Genomic DNA, 19950 nt, shown 5'->3' on the forward strand with positions numbered 1-19950 from the left:
CTGCAGGGACTCCAGGCTTAGTTTCCCCTGAGCCCAGGAGAGTGCCTGTGTGAAATGGGAATTAGTTGGAACGTGAATGATATTTCTTGAACATCTGAATTTAGGCTCGTGATTATGCTAAAACTGTCTCTGCCACTTATAGCCAGTTTTATTAAGTGCTTTGTAATGGAATTTAGACTGGCAATCATTAGGAGTGAGTCACTTTTTAAAAAAAGCAATATATACTTTCTTGATATGTCCATTGTGGTGGTTTGATTGAGAATGTCCCCACAGGCTCAGATGTTTGGACATTGGGTCCCCAGTTTGTGATCCTTTCTGGGGCTGTTTAGAGTGTATGGCCTTGCTGAAGAGAGTATGTCATTGGATTCAGCCTTTGAGATAAAAAGCCCCATGCTACTTCTGTTCAGCTCTTTCTGCTTTGTGCATGTGATGTGAGCTCTCAGCTCCTAGCTCCCGATGCCCTTCCTGTCACTTGCTGCCACGGCTCCCTGCTATGATGGACTTCTCATCTCTCTGGAGCCATAAGGCAAAACAAACTCTCTCTTCCATAAGTTCCCTTGGTCATGGGATTTCATTACAGCAACAGAAACGTAGCTAATACCCTCAGCTAGAATTAGGGAATTAACCCAAGGAAGACAGAAATTCTTTTTTTTTTTTTAAAGATTCTATTTATTTATTAGTATACAACATTCTGCTTCCATGTTTATCTGCACACCAGAAGAGGGCAGCAGATCTCATAACGGATGGTTGTGAGTCACCATGTGGTTGCTGGGAATTGAACTCAGGACCTCTGGAAGAGCTGTCAGTGCTCTTAACCTCTGAGCCATCTCTCCAGCCCAGGAAGACAGAAATTCTTAAGAGACTTCTCATCTGATGCAGGATCCAGTGACGGAAATCAACTCTGTTTCATAGCATTGATGTCTTTCCTCTCCTTTCCATTTGTCTGTCTATCTTGTCTTTCCCATACTCCCCTAAGTGTGAAAATAACCACACCTTTCATTTCTTACTGTTCACATTTTATTTATTCAGAACATTGTTCATTTTCTCCCCACCAAGGAGTCAGGTTTTATTTTGGAGGCATATTTGCAAAAAACTTATGAATTTGTGGAAACTCACTTCTGAATTTCCCTGGACATGACTTGGAGGCTGCCTCGGGGAAGGATTGAATTTCTGGTTGTAGGGGATTGTTGCAATTTGGTGGTGAGATGCTGGGGAAATTGGCTTCAGGAACATCCAGAACTTCACCTGTACTTAGTGGAGGGAGTCGGTAGACATTTCCAATTTCTTGGTGGTGGAAAGGAGAGAACCCTTTACCTGAACCTCTTTTTCGTGAGTGGCCATGTGGTGGGCCATGGTCCCCGTGATACTGCCCTTTCAGTTTTTGGCTGTTGGAGGGTGGATCACAGGGTCCATAGTCATGGAAATCATGTCCATGAGGAGGGTGTCCATGGGGATGGTGTCCATGAGGAGGGTGTCCATGGGGAGGGTGTCCATGAGGAGGGTGTCCATGGGGATGGTGTCCATGAGGAGGGTGTCCATGGGGATGGTGTCCATGGGGAGGGTGTCCATGGGGATGGTGTCCGTGAGGAGGGTGTCCATGGCGATGGTGTCCATGGGGAGGGTGTCTATGGGAAACATGCTCATTACAACTGTGATTATGAGGGGGTCTATGGGCTCTGTTGGTACCAAAAGGAGAGGAATGTCGAGGAGGTGGTTGTGGGAGGGATCTGTCTTGAGGTGGTGGTCTATCTGAGTCTTCCTCTCCTTCTGGTGGAGGCGGGTAGCCATGTTCATACATCTTGTGGGTATGATGATGACCCCTGGATCCACTGAACTTGCACAAATGTTTGCCACAAGAATGCTCATGGCCCCAGTGGGGCTTTATGTCACTCATGTTTCTATCCTGGTAAAGGACACAGAAAAGTGAATGTAATTATGTAAGAAGCTAGATGATAGGCTTGACTGAGACTGGAGGCTCTCAAAGATTTTATGAATCAATTTAAGAAGTAAGATACTAAAAAAACTCTTAAAATAGTATTTTATGTGTGTGTGACTTTGCCTGCATATATGTCTGTGCACCGTGTGTGTGTGTGTGTGTGTGTGTGTGTGTGTGTGTGTGTGTGTGTGTGCAGTGCCTGTGGTGGCCAGATAAGGGCATCAGATCCCCTGGAACTGGAGTTACAGACAGCTGTGAGCTGCCATGTGGGTGCTGGGAATTGAACCCTGGTCTTGTGTAAGAGCAGCTACTACTCTTAACCATTGAGCCATCTCTCTGGTCTGGTTCTCAATTTTTTTCTAGCCAAATTACATTTAAAATACCCAATCCCCCCAAAAAAAACCCAAAAAACAAAAACAAGAACAAAAAACAAAACCCTGTCACTGAATAGCATTATAATTTTCCAAGAGAAATACTATTTTGACAAATTAGAAAGATAATCTCAAAAGTAAGGGTAGCCCTTTGGATATGCTGTTTCATAAAATATTGTATTATACTTTCCAGCAATGGTGGTGCATGCCTTTGATCCCAGCACTTGGGAGGCAGAGGCAGGGAGATCTTACTGAGTTTGAGGCCAGCCTGGTCTACAGAGCAAGTTCCAGGACAACCAGGGCTATACATAGAGAAACCCTATCTTGAAAAACTAAAAAACTAAAAAAAAAAAAAAAGTTTTATTCTTATTTTTTTCATTTCAATGAAAATTGATGAAACTCTATGAAGGAATGGTACCTGTCTATTAAACTAGCATTTTATGCTGGACCTGACATTTCTAACACAGTCTCAAGACACCCTTCCAGAGGACAGTCACTCTTCTGGAAACAGACTCTCTTCCAGAGGACAGATGACACTTGGTCTCTAAACCCTCGACTTTAGCTCTTTTTATTTTTTAAATAAAACAAACAAATAAAAAACCCCAGAGTCTTTCTCTGTATCTCAGGCTGGCATGGAACTCGGCTATTCTTCTATTTCAGCTTCCTACATATGGAATCACGGTTGTATACTAACAGACTTTAACTTAAAAAAAAAAAAAACTACAGTTGGGCATGGTGATGTACATATGGTTGGTGTGACAGTGTACACCTTTAATCCTAGCACTTGGGAGTCAGAGGTAGGCAGATCTCTAGGAGTTTGAGGTCAGCTTGATCTCCGAAGTGAGTTCCAGACCGGTCAATGCTACATAGTGAGGCCTTGTCTCAAAAACAAAAACAGGGGGGTGAGAGGAGGGAGAGGGAGAAGGGACTTACATGTGAAACAAGTTTGTTCCCTAACTTGAACTAATAAAAATAAATAAATAATAATAAAAAAGAAGTTCAAAACAAAAACAAAAACAAAAACAAAAAACCCAAATAAACGAAAGAAAATACAAATAAAATCTATGGATCCATGTTCTTGGTGACAACAAACCTACTCTCTCTGTCCCTGTCCCTGTCCCTGTCCCTGTCTCTGTCTGTCTGTCTGTCTGTCTGTCTGTCTGTCTGTCTGTCTGTCTGTCTCTGTCCTGTCTCTGTCTCTGTCTCTGTCTGTCTCTGTCTCTGTCTCTGTCTCTGTCTCTGTCTCTCTCTCTCTCTCTCTCTCTCTCTCTCTCTCTCTCTCTCTCACACACACACACACCTATACACACATGCATAATAAAAGCCAAATGAGCCAAATGTACTATGTGTGAGAAATTGTCACTTGGCCTGGTCCTGCTCATGACAAAGGATGCTCAGTTAGCTCACCTCAAAGTTGAAGACTTCACAGTTTATGTCAGTGTCTTTTGGGGTTTCCAAGTTGGAGGCTTCTACATCATAGGACAAAACTGCTCTGCAGAACCCAAAGACCTGCAAAGGGAGATGCCTGTTAGTTTATTAGTGTGTGTACAAAGAATGTGTGTGTGTGTGTGTGTGTGTGTGTGTGTGTGTGTGTGTGTGTGTGTGTGTATGTATGTACAGGAGAGTGAAGATTTCCGACTGAGTTAAGCTTTAAATAATAAGTGGAAAAGGAACCAGATCTGTAACTTCCCAGTGGAGGCCTGGCACGCAGGACACCTAAACAAACAAGGAAAACAGAAGACAATACTATCATACACCCCTAAGTGATTTATCAAGGTTATCTAGTCAACACTCTGGTAAAGTACAGGTTCCACACGTTTTTGTTCCGGCTTCTGTGGTTTCCTGCCATGACCAGACATGAGGACTGTACTTCCACAGGGGTAGGAAGGATGTCCCTGTGGTTCTTAGGCCAGTGCTTCTGCACTGAAAACCTGGGTTGCTTGTTCCTGGGTGAAGGAGGAACACTGTAGAAAATGGATTTGTGTAACTTGCAGTGCTGTGAAGGGCAGAGCCACTGCAAAGACAGGTCTGCTTGGGCTCTGTGAATGTGTCTGCTGGCCCTAATGGCTGGCATTCCTGTGCTCTGGAAGGCCCTAAGGCTATTTGTCCAAGGACAAGGAGACAACTCATTTCTAGAAGAAGCTATGCGTTGAGGCTGTCTGTACAGTTTTGAAGTCAAGCAAACCTATATGGACGTCGCTTTATCATTTGCCAGAGGTGGGAGACAAATTGTACAAAAGTTCTGAAATTCACTGTTTGTAAAATGAATGTAATGTTATCTACCTACAGATTACAGGCCCCTTTCGTTCAGGGAGATGAGGCTGTTAGCTTCCCCTTCTCCAGCCCTCAGAATTCTGCACTGGGTTTTTAGCACCCACCACAGAGACACACCGACAAGTTTGTTAGTGGTGGGCTTAGGAGAAAGAATGTCATATCTTTTGTGGCTTCTGAGTAGGAATCTAGAACTGGCCCAAGTGGGAAATTTGAGCAGTTGGAACATGAAACAGTAAATGCTTCCTCTCTTCTGGCCAGAGAAAGTGAATGTGCCATTAAACCCCAGGAAAGCCCTGGAGTTGAGATCAGAACCGAGTTGCCATTTGCTGACATTTCCTGGCTAACAGAGCACAGGTACATGGTTCTGATTTCAGGCCTCTCTGGGTGGGTGGTGATGTACCCCTTTAATCCCAGTACTTCACTCTTTCTGAGTTCGAGGCCACACTGGACTACAGGGCAAATTCCAGGACAGTCAGGCCTATGCAAAGAAACACCCATCTAGAAAAACAAACAAAACTATAACAAAAAGAGATTTCAGGCATCCTTATTCCGGGGTAACAGAGCTAGACACTTGCATCCACTTGGTTGTATTGTCATGAAGCCTGGCAGACACTATGTGGAGATGCTTTGTAAACACCAAGGCACTATATATACTAGCGACTTTCTTATCACTAAAACCAAATACCTATTAGCGATGACTAAAGGGAAGAAATATCTGGTTTTATTAGTATGATCTTCCAAGAGATAATGGGTCGATTTGACTGGGGAAGAAGTCATGCTGGAAAGACCTGGATCCTAATTCAAACTTGGTTGTGAACCTTGGCAAGACCACAATAATGTCTTCACTTGCCATTTGGAATCCCAGTGGGGGTTGATTCGTTGTTGTAGATGACCCTAGTATATGCTGGTTATTACTTCACTAAGTCTTTAGTCTTGATGAATTGAAAACTCAATTTCAGGTGTATGTAGATAATATCACGAATATGCTAAAACCATTTTCTCATTTGCATACCAGAGAAAATATGAGCACTTACCTGCTATGGTGGTAGCATGAGTGTCGGTAAGTGAACACATGCATAAAACATTTGGAAGAGCTCCTTCAAGTGGTGAACACTGTCTGGCAGTGTATCACAGGGGTGTGTCATACTTACTGGAGGGTGTCTGGGGAAATGCTGTGTGGAACAGTTCCTCATAGAGAAGTCCAAGTAGTAATTGGTTCGTTTCCCTCCTCTCTAGAACAGAGGCATAACATAATTTCAGGAAAAGCAATAGATATCGATTAAACAATATCTCTTAAAGCACCATGGGAATTAAAATAATGAATACATGCTAGTTTTCTATGCTTTCTGCCTTCTAAAAATATACTGTATCAGTGATACAAGATCACTATTTCACAGAAGCTTTCTAATATATAGGCATAAGCATAGCAGGGAAAAACACCCTCCCTTAGCCCAGACCTTCATTCTTGGGGGATGGCACCATTACTGCTTTTTTTTCATTTTATGTATGTTTTTATGTGTGGGGTATTTATCATACATGTGTGTCTGTGTTCCATGTACACATAGTGTCCAAGGAGGTCAAAAGAGGGCATCAGATCTTGTGGAAAAAGAGTTACAGATACATGGTGAGCCACCATGTAGGTGCTGGGAATTGAACTCAGGTCCTCTACAATAGCTGTCAGTGCTCTCAACCTGTGAACCATCTCCCTAGTCCCATTGCCACAGGTTTGATGTGTTTCTCCTTTTAGGCTTTGTCCACATGTAGGAATATATAGATTTTTTAAATACTTCATTTACATGGGCTCATATACTAAGTATTGGTCTGCAGCCTGCTTCTTCCCTCTTGCCAATACATGTGAGACCCTAACATTCTTCCTAGCAAACAACACTATATACATCCCGTTGCATGAAACACTATGATCTAGTCAATTTTCCATTCCCAAAACACTTGGAAAGGCTGGAGAAATATTTCGTTAGCAAAGAGTACTTGTTGCTCTTTCAAAGGACATGAGTTCAATTCCAGGACCCACAGCAGGATATCCATTGCCCCCTTCTGACCTCTGGGAGCAGATCACACATGGTGTGCACATACATACATGCAAGCAAGCAAGCAAACAAATAAATCTTAAAAACATATCTTAAAAAGAAGCAAATACCAAACATCAGCTGGCTATTCTACCTGACAGTTCTGTGTGGGAGGCACTAGAATTCTTGGCCTTCGAGGCAGAGACTTTCAGTATCACCTACAATGCTGGTCATGGTGAAGGTTTTCTCTTTTTTCTTTTTTTGTGCTTCCATATTTTAGCCATAATATAAGGAGGCTAAAATTGGATAGTTTTTAATGCTTGAATAACCCCATCATGCTCTTGTCTTTCCTTCAGATTTTTTCCTTTTCCTCCTCCTCCTCCTCTTCCTCCTCCTCCTCCTCCTCCTCCTCCTCCTCCTCCTCCTCCTCCTCCTCCTCCTCTTCTTCTTCTTCTTCTTCTTCTTCTTCTTCTTCTTCTTCCTCCTCCTCCCTGTCAGATCTTCACTATATCCTCATTCTACTCTCTCTCAAGAAAAAGAAGTTATAGAAGAGCTGTGCATTGGGATTGCTGTTTGCCAAGCATCAAAGACTGTGATGGTTGTAAAGGCAACTAGCCAGGTGAGGCAGGTATACCAGGTGTGCCCCTCAGCTCACACCCGCCAGGTAGTAGAAACTCACCGCTCTTATAACCCTCTCTATTCGTTCCACTCTGAAAGAGCCAAAGTCGCTATTCTCCCATTTGTACTTGTCAAGGGCGGTATTGGCTTGTTCTCTATAAGGCTCAGAATCCTCAAAGAAATCCAAGAGCACAGGGCTGTCTTTCGTGTTGCTTAGGGCTGAAGAGACTAAGGAAGAAAAAAGATGGCGATACCACAGCATCAGAGGGTCAGCCGCAATGTCAACACCATGTCTGAATACAGCACAGTGCAGAGGAGGACACTAGGTTCCATATTACAGACAGAGCAATTGATGGCTAAAGTAACTCGTCAAGATCAGTCAGGCAAGCAGCAGCAGAGACACCCAGCCACTCTTCCCTGCTGGTACTCGTCATGACCTCTATCCATGATGGCATTCCTGCTCCAGCTTTCACAGTGTGCTGTTTTGGTTGACACTTCTTATCTTTGTCAAGGAGAGAGCTTTAAGCTAAAGTTACAGAAAAGGATTCAGCAAATCTCTCTCTCTCTGTCTCTCTCTGTCTCTGTCTCTCTCTCTCTCTCTGTCTCCCTCTCTCTTTTCTTTTCAACCACAGGGAATCACTCTGTAGCTGGCCTCAAACTCACACATTGGCCTCCTGAGTGCTGGAGTGCAGGCCTGTCCCATCACGCCTTGCTTCTTTCTTTAAGCAGCTTCCTATAGAAGCTGCTGGGTTGGTGTCTATGTTCAGTCATGCTGAAATCTGCCCTTTTAAAACCAATTCTTTCAGGAAAAAAATAAACAAGAGGAGCATGGACTCTGGAGCCAACCCTGTAGAGATGCAGATGTAGTCGTCTCTGTCGTGTTACCATGTGCTTCTAAGAACATGGTTGGAATCTTTGCCAGCCCCAATTATTTTTGTCTCTAGAACAGAAAGTTTTACAATGATTACTCCATAGTTTTGTGTGAGACTAAATGAAGTGATTAATGCATACATTACATATAATACAATATATAACTACCTTGTACACTGCAGAGTGCACTACAGGACTTTTAACCATTGGAGGCAATTCTTACCAAGTGATAAGTATTTCACAAACAGCACACATTCTATTTGATTCCAACAATAATCCTAAATGAGGAAAGCCAAAAGAGGTTAAGTAGCATGTGCCCCAAGTCACAATTATTTTGAGGCTGGCAGAAGTTCATGACCATGGAAACAAAATCTAGACTCGATTTCATTCCAACAGTGTTGACTCTGAGGTAACTGGTAAATAATGAGGTTTGAATTTAACCTCAGGCTGGCCTAAACTCAGAACTAAGTCTCTGTGATGGTGTGTACTGTCTCTTTAAATCCATTTCTTTATATATTAAATCTCTTTATATGAAATATATCAGAGGTGGAGAACTAACTGTCGTCTATTTTCAGGAGAGTGAGTATTAACGGGGAACGAAAGGGCATGGGCCCTCTCTGATGTCTATCGTGCTGTTACCTAATGAACAGCACTGTATGAGCGGGTTCTGTGTTAATTTGGAATTAATTAGCAATTCTGCAGGTGACCTTACCAGAACTTGTGGTGCAGTTATAGTTATTCACTCTAAAATCTTGAGACTCGTCTGAGTATCTTGTAGCGATTACCTTGCATTGTCCAATCACCTGTAAAAGAGAGGATTTTAAGCCCTAATGGAACTATGTGCCTCAGATTGCCTATGAGGGACACACAGGACATGCTACACCATCTCACTTAAGGTGTATTTGGGGATTCTTCCATCAGTCTTGTCCCCAAGGGTTGCCTTTTTCGCCTCTCTGTGTGCTGTACACCATCGCCACCCCAAACCCTTATGAGAGCAACTGTTTAAGTGGATCGTGGCCACATCGCAAACATATTTCAAAGGAGACAGTACTAGGGCCCCTCGAAGTGTAAGACTCTCACTTCTGGAACTGACATCATGTCTGCTTATTTCTTTGTGTTCTCCTCTGTGACAGGGAGACTGACCTCAGTAACCAGGTCCAACATGCACAGCAAGGCCATATTGCTCACTGCGACTATGGCCATTATTGCAAACAGGACCACTCTTCAAGGTACACAATTCCCAGTTCATAAATTCATAGACCGTGTGGTCTGGAAATGACACGGGAGTCCCCCTATTTCAATGCTCTTACTTTAGAGTTGAGGAGACTGAAGTCTAAGATGATTGGTGATTTGCCCCAAACTGGCAGCTGGTGGTGTTATTCCTGGTGGGGGGCAGGCACAAGCCCTACTGACTTACCTTCAACGGGGTTCTCAGGAATGACTCTTGTCATTTAAGGTTGACATCATCTTCATGACTAAGGAAGGCATCAACAGCTTTTTCTAGCCCATATGTGGCTTTTCTGGGTGAACGGAATGGACAGAAGAAACTTAAGAGGAACACTGGGCCCAGTTACTTACTATTTCAGATGGCCGTCTAGAAACATCTAGAAGACAGGCATCCCGGGATTTTGTGGATAAGACCCAACAGTCAGATTCTTTCACATCTAGGACTAAGTAGTAGACGGTGGCATTTCCCTGAGGATGACAAGTAAGAAACGGGTCAGTAGGATGTGGGAACCCAAAGATTCCTTGTTTTGGTTTGTTTCTCTTTCTTTCTTTCTTTCTCTCTTTCTTTCTTTCTTTCTTTCTTTCTTTCTTTCTTTCTCTCTCTCTCTCTCTCTCTTTCTCTCTCTCTCTCTCTCTCCCTCCCTCCCTCCCTCCCTCCTCTCTTCCTTCCTTCCTTCCTTCCTTCCTTTCTTTTTTGTTTTGAGACAGGGTTTTTCTGTGTAGCTTTGGAACCTGTCCTGGCACTCGCTCTGTAGACCAGGCTAGCCTTGAACTCACAGAGATCTGCCTGCCTCTGCCTCCCGAGTGCTGGGATTAAAAGCGTGCACCACCAACGCCTGGCTTGTTTTTGTTTTTAATGAAAGCAATTTCTTACTTTCTCTTCCCTTCCTTTCCTTCCCTTGTCCTCCTCTTCCCTCCTCTTTCTGTTTTCCTGTTCCCTGCTCCTTTTCTTTCCTTTTAAGAACAGGATCCCAGGATGTGACAACCCAAGCTGGCTTAGAATAGATCTTCTGGCTTCACATTCCCAAGTGCTGAGGTTACGGGCATATGCACCACTATGCCTGGCAGCAATCTCCTTTCTTAAACAAAATTTCTTGGTATACCCAAATCTGTTCGGATATTCTATTGTGTCCTTTAATCTACATGTTTGAGTAAACAGCTTCAAACAGTGATGTCTAAATCCTCTCCTTAAGGACCAGGATGTCTCTTCTCTGGCCTTCAAAAAGCTGTCACTAAATGGCCCTGTTGGTTTGCTCATCAGTGGCTTCATTAATCCTTTAGTTGGGTTCAGGTTATACAAATGTAAACTGCATGGGCCCAGGGCTCATACCTATGACTCCAAAGCTCAGGAGGCTCAAGAGTTCAAGATCAGCCTAAGCTATTAATAGCAACAGCAGCAGCCAAACAAAACAAGCAAGGAAAAAGATAAATGAATCTTGCTTTGATCCGTTTCTTTGCTTTGGCCTATCACCAACCAGGCTGAATGGCTTTTCATTAAAATGTCTCTTGTGTCCTCTCTATTGTTTTCCCTTTGCTGCTGCCTCGGTCTGGTCCTCCCTTCCGAATTCCCGAATACCTGAAAATCTTCTTAGTTCATGTCCCTGTCTCCTGCTTCTGTCTCCTCTATCTCATTGTGTCCCCTCCTCCCACCTCTCTGTACTACCATTCAGAATTAGCGCCATGCTCTCCCATCCTGTGTCTGACACTTGTGGCAAAGAGCTTAGAGGGGTAGAGCTGGCCATTAAATTGTTTGTTGTCTTAAGTTCCCGTGCTCCCGTTTTCTGCACTTAGCCGTGCCTCCTCATCTCCAATGCTGTAAAAACTATAAACTGCTTTATGTGTTGTCTGTAGTTGTCCATGTCTGGCTTCTCATGGTTCTGGTTTCCCGCTTTCAGACATTCCACCAGAGAAAATGTGGGATATTGTTGCTGTTACTGTTATTGCTGCAGTGGGAGGAATCAGCATCCTCCATAGTCCCTATCAAATCCATTCTAAACAACCATATAGTCTAAATGAAGATAACAAGTTTTCGGGCTTTGAGATAAACCTGTACTCTCTCCCAGCTTCACACTGAATTTGGGCCTTCCCAGAGCCCTGTTCAACTTCTGTAACTCTCTGATTATTCAATTGCTTTGCAACACACCTCTTTCGGATTCCCGGCTCTCCTAGAGGAGATAATGTGCTAGAATACATCAATTCAAATCCTATCTATCCTCCAGAACCCACCAGCACCTTTCTTTGCCTTTCGTATTAAGAGAACTGTCATTAAATCGCTCCAACATCTTGGGCTGGCACATGGTCACAAAATATGTCCTCTGTTACACAATTGGCCTATGTGCCTTTAGCAGACTGGTGTTTCCTTGAGGCACACAGCTATTCTAGTTTTTTTTTTTTTTTTTTTTTTTTTTTATGTGGTTGAAGGGACTAGCTCCCCTTTCGGCAGCCATAACAACCGAACACGTGCTTGCCATAAACCTGCCTTGGTCACTTAGAGGTCAGATGCCTGTCTCATGACAAGGAACCCATCAGAAGTTAGTTAGTCACTAGAAAGTCAGATGCCTGCCTCGTGACAAGGAACCAATCAGAAGTTAGCTGGTGGTGCTATGCTTTATGACCCTGGGTGTGCTTTACAGACAAGCGCACAGCAATGACGCACAAAGCATAGCAACCACCCTGGGAGGGCCTATGGGCCATAACAACCAGTTGACCAATCAACACAGGGCAAACCCTTCAAGCCTGGAGGCACGCCAATCCTGAGCCTGTGCATACCCCTAGACACTCCCCTTATGCTGCCAACGCTGCCCTATAAAGATCTGTATGCAGTAGCTTCGAACTGTCTTTGCTAGTCATCCGCCATGGTGGGTGAGTCAAAGACCCGAGCTAACATGGGGTTAGCTGGTTAAACTACAATAAAGCCTCATGTAATTTGCATCAAACTTTCGCCTCCATTCTGTGATGGGGTGGCCGTGGTTCTGGGCTAAGATTCTGGAAGCCTCAGCTTTCCGAGGGTCTTACGGTGGTCAGTATTCCATGGGCTCAGTATAGCTCTTCTGGGTCCTTACAGACTGATGCATAGATAATGATCTGTCAATAACAAACATTAGTTTAGAGGCAAACCCAACAATATTGAGCAAGCCTCAGAAACTAAACAGGAAAGCCTGATCAAAGCCACTAATTATGCAAGGCAGTCTGCTCAGGGGCACCAGTTCCTTTTCCCCTTCGGCTCCCAGCTCGGCTCCTCATTGGCCATTTCTCACCACTCTGTCCAGGTGAGCATCAGCGACTCGCAGCAGCTCGAAAGCATAGCCATTCCTCCGCCCTTTATTGATCAGGTCTAGAACTCTCTCAGCCGAAGGCTCGGAAGCATCACAGTTGGTGGGACTCAGGGCATGACAATACTGCAGGGTGACTAGAAGCAATGCTGTGGTGAGCACATTCATTGTGCTAAACCATCCTAGGCTGTGGTCCCCCATGGCAGAGGACTCTACAGTGACACAGACTCAATTGATGAAGGTCTTTATAGAGTTTGGTTGTATAACTGGGGATGGTCACCTTGACCCCAGGTTCAAATGTCTGTCAACAGTCTGTAAATGATTAGTGGAGAAAGTTGAGACATAATACTGGAGAGAGGGTAAGATTATCATTCACACCACCTTGGCTACATCCGGTGGACAACTGGCTCAGGGTGTCTTAGACCCTAAACATTTACTGTGTGGGTGTGGGGATGGAGTTGGAAGTAAGTTTTCTTTTATCTGTCTCAGTTGGAGATCTCGACTATCAGCTGCCTCTATGGACTACAGCACTAAAATTCCTCTGTGGAACGTGGCTGTATTATCTGAAGGAAGTAACACATTCAACAGCCTGGCCCTTGAAGGGCATGGAATCAGATGGGGATTTCTAGCCTTGGCTCTGTTACTTTCTTCCTGTGTAATGCTGTAGAACTCCTCTGTTTACTCACTGTTCTATTACTGTGAAGAGACACCATGACCATGGCAACTCTTATAAAGGAAAACATTTATTTGGGGCTGGCTTACAGTTCAGCCATTAGTCCATTATCATCATGGTGGGAAGCATAGAGGCTGGAAGATGCCCATGGTGTTGGGGAAGTAGCTGAAAGTTCTACATCTTTAGGCAGCAGGAAGAGAGAACCACTGGGTCATACACACTTCCTCCAACAAGGCCACACCTGCTCCAACAAAGCCACACTTCCTAATCCTTCTCAAGTAGTGACACTCCCTGATGACTAAGCATTCCAATATACATGAGCCTATGGGGGTGTCTTAGTGAAGTTACTATTGTTGTGATGAAATTCCATGGCCAAAAGCAACTTGGGAAGGAAAGTTTATTTGGCTAACACTTCCACATCAGCATTCATCATTGAAGAAAATCAGGACAGGGACCCAAACAGGGCAGGAAACTGGAGGCAGGAGCTGATGCAGAGGCCATGGAGGAGTGCCTCTTACTGGCTTCCTTCCTGTGGCTTGCTCAGCCTACATTCTTATAGAACCCCCTTCCCTATCAATCACTAAGAAAATGTCTTACAGGCTTCCTACAGCCTGATCTTATGAAGGCATTTCCTTCTCTTCTCTTCTCTTCTCTTTTCTCTTCTTTCTTCTTTTCTTCCTTCCCCCCTCTCTCCCTCTTTCCCTCCCTTCCTTCCTTTTTTTGTTTTTTTTGAGACAAGATTTCTCCATGTAGCCCTGGCTGTCCTGAAACTCCCTCTGTAGATCAGGCTGGCTTTGAACTCAAAGATCTGCCTGTCTGTTCCTCTGGAGTTCTGGATTAAGGACATGCATCACCACAGCCCAGTTTGGAGGCATTTTCTCAATTGAGGTTTCCTACTCTTAGATAATTTTAGCTTGTATCGAGTTGATATAAAATATTCAGCACTGGCAGGGGGGCATTCTTATTCAAACCACCATAGCCCCTGACTCTTAAGTTTCTTCATTTATAAACTATGAACTGATAGTTCTTGGCAATATTGTGCAATGAATAAGAAGCTATGTGTAGGTCAGTCAGTGCATGGAATAACTGCTGAGTTACTGATGCCACTTGCTGTTACTAGTGTCTGTGTTATAACCAGGGGCACTTCCCCAGTTATGTGTGACTCTTACTGTAAACCCCATGAAAGAAGATAGTGGTGAGATGGACAGGGGCTGAGAAATTGGGTGACTATCTTATTTGGAGAAGGGCTCAGCTCTGGGAACAGGGATGAATACAGCAACGCCGACCCGACCCCTCCAAAGTGTGGAACACCTGCAGAGGCTATAGTTTCAGAAAGAAGTGAACCCAAGAGTACTTGCCTAGGTTTCCTTCTCACTACTGCATGTAGTGTCTCTACAGCATGTCATCTCTTCCTAAATGATCTCTATAGTGAGGATCTGCAACAATGGTTAGACACACTCACAGAACTTTAAGAAAGGTCCTAATTTGGGGATAGAGATACTACTGGGTGGTAGACTCTTGTGGAACACATGCGAAGTCCTGGGTTCATATCCAACAAATGGAAACATATCAGTGCATGCATCCAGATCCTTTTAGTTAGAATCAGGGTCTGGGCACTGGCAGTTTTCAGATTCTAGGTAACTCCAAAGTATTGCAAAACTGAGAAGGAAGACGAAAAAGTAATTAAGACAGAGACACATTGATGGGGTCTATATGTGGTGATGCAATGTCATGAAAATATCTCTTCATGCTCAGACACTCTTGGTAGGTCTCACAACCAAAGTTAATAATAAACTTTGAGGTCACTTAAGATCTAAGACTGCTACCCTACTTACTGTGTACTCAGCCTGTTTATTTAATGTGCTTTTAAGGGAACAGTGTGACCATCAAACTTATTTGCCTTGGCTAGCCCATTAAATCAACTTTTGTTTGCTTTGTTTGTTTGCTTGTTTGTTTGTTTGTTTGAGATAAGGTTTCTCTGTGTAGGCCTGGCTGTCCTGGATCTCACTCTATAGACGAGGATGGCCTCTAACTCAGAGGTCAAGTGTTGGGATTAAAGGCATGTGCCACCACTGCCTGGCTGAAGACAACTTTTACAATGTACACTAATGTATAGCTGTAATTTTAACATGCCCCTTACCCATGAATAATGCATGTGTCTTTGTGGTTGGAAACAGCTTTATATAATACTTCACAAGTATTGGATGCAATGTATGGATATTGCTTGAGAAACAATGATGTTTGTAATACTGTTTGTTGCCTGGGTGAGTTGGGATCAGTTGGAGTCAGTGACTTAATTCCTAGTAAAACTCTGTTAAAGATTTCTGTAAAGTGCTTCTTATTCCTTCCCTGTGTGTACTCTTTAATAAATACAAAACAGAAGCTCTCTGTTAGGGATACACAGAAATAAGGGGGCAACAGATTGATAAGACAGGCATAGATTCAGACTCTTACCCCAGATACAGGGAAAGCAGAGTAGATTATTCAAATGTGTGCTCACTCTTGTTTAAATGACACCAAGAGGAAATGCTTTTATTTCTGTAAATGCAACACTGATGCATTATTGGTGACTCTTGGTATTATTAATGTGTTCAAAATAACATTGTTAACCAAAGGCCAAGGCTGGTTCTAGAAATACAAGGAACACATTTGGTACAGTATTCAAGACTGAGCTTTAAATCATTACCATTGGCCTGTGAAGACCCAACACTGTGACCCAGAATCCCAGGAATAGCAGGGAGGTCCAAGAGTAACTTTCAGGGATTGACTCTCTTCTTCCTACCTTGTGGGTCTTGAAGATCAGACTCAAATCATCAGGATTGGTAGCAATCACCTTTCCCCACTGAACTATCTCACCAGTCCAGCAATAGCTGTAATACCACATAACTAGAAATACTCAACTCTTGCAGTTCTAGAGCAATTAGCATTAGCAATCTGCAAACCACTGATTATTTGACAAGGTTGAGATTGGTTGACTTGTTCACATGGAATTTGCAGACTGAGGAAAAAAAAAGATTAAGATCTGGAAACTAGAGAAACTGCATCTAAGAGGTGAGGCAGAGAAGAGGAACTTGAGTTTGGGTCTCACAGGGTGTTGTCCACAAGGCAAGAGGCACAGAGGTGGGGTACTATTTCTGTTTGAGGAAGTTTGAGGAGTAGTAGACAAGTTAGCCTTGCAGCAACTGAAAGGGTGTAAGTAAATGTAAATAAACACTGTGCTTTGACTTTAGCCTAAGGATGTGCTTAGCATCCAATGAGCAGATTGTAGAAAAGAAAGAATAGTGGGTAAGGGAAATGGTAAGCATGGGAACAGCCCACTTCATCAAGAATTTAGTCAAGAAAAGGAGGAGGTCAGAGTAAGAGGAGTCACAAAGCCCAAGGCCCTTTCCCACCGTCCTTTCAGTACATGTGTGGCTTATAGATTACCCTTAGGAAAATCCTCTGCTGGGTCTGGTGATCGTCTTTCTATGTTTGCCCCTAGATCTACCTCTGTTTGATTTTGTCTGCCTGGCCCTATGTCCCAGGATTCCCAGGGATTGGTGAATGCTGGCTTTCCTGCTGGTTGGTTGCTTTTGGGTTCAAAGAACTGAGGTGTAGAGAAGAGAGGAAGGAAAGAGGAAGAAGGTAGTGTGTTTATTCAAATGATGAGTCTTAGGTTCTCTATCCTATCACCAAGACTGCTCCTGCAAAGCAGCCCCGGACCCACAGCTCAGCCCACACAGGGTTGGGGTAGCCTGCCACTTCTCTTCCTGCCTTCTTGGCCTGGGGTGCTGCTATAGGCCTCCTATTGTGGCTATTCTTCGGTACCTCAACATATTTTGTCAGTTCCTTCCTAGCCTAAGGGGAGTTATTACAGATACTCACTGATACCTTTTTAGTTGGATTGAGTGCCATTCTACTTCTTGTCAGACCCTGACTGATCTTGCCTGCCTGGGCACATGTATGTTTCCAACTGAAAGGAAAATTTCCCGTGATTTCTTAAATACACAGAAAAGAAGACCACAACCGAATGTCATGATGGGCCCTTCAAGTCTATCCAAGTTTGTTCTGAGGGTTTCTATAGCAATGGAGAGTGGTGTATATGGTGTTCCCAATGGATGGCACAGGATGGACACACACACACACACACACACACACACACACACACACACACACAGAGAGAGAGAGAGAGAGAGAGAGAGAGAGAGAGAGAGAGAGAGAGAGAGTTCTCTTCCATGCTTTCCTGTCTCAGTGAGGGGGACCCCTGTCAAGACTCCATACCTTGAAGGTAGTTAAAAAGAGGCCCAGGGTTGGAAATAGTTCAGACAACCCAAGTTAGTTCTTTTAAGTATAGGGGAGGCAAAGAGAGGATTAGGGAGATGTGTTTATCCGTCCACAGATGGCACCTGTAAAGCTGAGTATATACACTGGCTGACATGGTAAGTGAGAGGTCAAAACCAGAAAGGTGGGGTAGAGTGTGTCCTGATACAGCACCCACGAGGTTCCCATCTGTGATGGTTGAAGATCACCCACGTTCCTAAACACCAACATTATTCATTCATGGAAATACTTCCACAGGAGAAAAGGAATCCAGACTGACCAACACACTCCAGTAACAGGCCCACTGTCCAACAACTCTAACAGAAAGCTCATTTGTGAACCAAATCAGGTGGCCTGCCAAGAAACTATAGATGTTGTGACTACCGTGATTATGGTAAGTCCACAGTTCTTCAAACATCCAGGCACTAACAAATGCCACATTGTTCAAATACAGTCATGGAAAGTGTTAACTTTCAAACCTGGGACAAACAGCTGAGGTGCCTATTTAACATATCAAAGCAGACCTGGCCTCTAGATTCTCCCAGCGTCCTCAGCCCCTACCTGTTATAGCATATGGCTCACAAAACCCGCCTTCTACCCTGAACTCTGCAGCCCAGGGGCTGGGCTGCCCTTCCCCCAGAGGCTCTTCCCTATGTAATCCAGACATTTTGGTTACTCGCCCCTTTTTGGATCTTTGACCTCCTAGCTGCTGCACATGGTTCCCCTTTCTCTCTTCTTTTCTTCCTCTCCCATATGGCCCAGCTCAGTCTGGTCATGTCCACTCTGGACTCTCCCAGATATCCCCACCTCTGACTATGCTCTTCCACGTATCTATAATAAACTTTCTCCTCCGCCACACCTAGCAGCATCATGTCTTCTCCTTTCCTTTTTATTTTTTTTTCCATTCTGAGAGAAAGCACCAGAAATCTACCATAAAAAATGTAGAGATATGAGCTGCTTGACAAAGAGTTCAAAGTAATTGCTTTAAGAGAAATGTAAAGAAACAATTCAGCAAACTAAGAAACAAAACAGTTTTTATGTTACCTATGGAGAAACTGAGTGGGTGCTCAACTAGAAGCTTTCCTCCTAGTGACCAGCCTTCTGGTCTGGTTCTACAAGGTGTTCTGCACACTACTGGAGAAGAAAATTAATTAGTAGTCCCTCATAGCTACAAAATAGCAACTTACCTGCAAGATATACCCACTGATGCAATAATGGCACAGGTGTTGTTGGGAGTAACCACCTACTTCTTGTGTGGATCCAAGTCTTGTTCTAAGTGATGGAACAAACCCATACCCAATATGTTAATAAAGCCAAGAACCTGAGACTAGATAAGTCATGGTTTCCAGGGGAAAACTATTACTATTATTCTGCTAAATGAACATAGCAACAAAATGTATCCAAATGACACATTACTGTAACCACAGATCAGAGTATTGCTCAGCCTTCATCAGGGAAGCTTATTTTAGTAGTAGATGGTAGTTAACACCCAGACCCACAAATTGAACAATGTGAAGAAAGCCTGTGTCTGTAGTGGTTTAAAAGAAAATGGCCCCCCGAAAGGAGTGGCACTATTAGGAGGTGTGGCCTTGTTGAAGTAGGTGTGGCCTTGTTTGAGGAAGTGTGTCACTGTGGAGGTGGGCTTTGAGGATTCACATATGTTCAAACCATGCCCAATGTCTTAGTTCACTTCCTGCTGCCTCTAGATCAAGATGCAGAACTCTTAGCTCCTTCTCCAGCAACATGACAGCCTGCACGCCACCACGCTCCCGGTCATGATGATAATGGACTAAATCTCTGAAACTGTAAGCTGCCACCTCAATTAAATATTCTCCCTTATAAAAGGGACTGTGGTCATGTTTTCTCTTCACAGCAATAGAAACCCTAACTAAAACAAAACCCTTAATAGGATGACTTTATCAAACTTACGGCTCGGGGATCTTTGTGGAACAGGAGGTGGAAAGATTGTAAGAGCCAGAGGTGGTGGATGACTCCAAGGACACAGCATTTTCCAGATTTAACAGGACTAATTCACATGTGATCTCACGGACTGGCAGCATATAGACCTGCATATGCTCAAGCCAGATGAAATTCTAGCACAGAGAAGGGGATGTGGTCACCCCTGACCAAGAAGCAATTTGCCATTGATGATACCTGCTTCTAGAGGGAAAATCCATTTTCTTCAATGGAGCAACACTGGGTATATCAACCGCATTCTAGGGCAGGCCCCATGCTCAGCATAATAGACTCCGTGGTTTTGTTGTTTTTGTTTGTTTGTTTTGAGCCTTTAGGGGAAAGATTGGCTTTATGTGTGTCTGTGTCTCACCCCCCCACTCCCTTTTCAAGAACAAGAAAGAACATGAATTTGGGAGGAGTTCAAGAATGG

The 19950-nt window shown here is 43.8% G+C and overlaps 1 protein-coding gene across 1 annotated transcript; it reads right to left on the reverse strand.

Annotated features, from left to right (window-relative positions):
* Window positions 1–1066: 1066 nt before the first annotated feature.
* Hrg (histidine rich glycoprotein) lies at window positions 1067–12793 on the reverse strand. The gene is made up of 7 exons (XM_027412987.2): window positions 12578–12793; window positions 9672–9788; window positions 8806–8896; window positions 7285–7451; window positions 5733–5813; window positions 3715–3816; window positions 1067–1903 (listed from the first exon to the last, which is right to left on the reverse strand). The coding sequence occupies exons 1-7, from the start codon at window positions 12791–12793 to the stop codon at window positions 1067–1069; spliced, it is 1611 nt and encodes a 536-aa protein (XP_027268788.1).
* Between the last annotated feature and the right edge of the window lie 7157 nt (window positions 12794–19950).

The sequence above is a fragment of the Cricetulus griseus genome, chromosome 4 (assembly GCF_003668045.3).
Source record: "Cricetulus griseus strain 17A/GY chromosome 4, alternate assembly CriGri-PICRH-1.0, whole genome shotgun sequence".
Taxonomy (NCBI): Eukaryota; Metazoa; Chordata; class Mammalia; order Rodentia; family Cricetidae; genus Cricetulus; species Cricetulus griseus.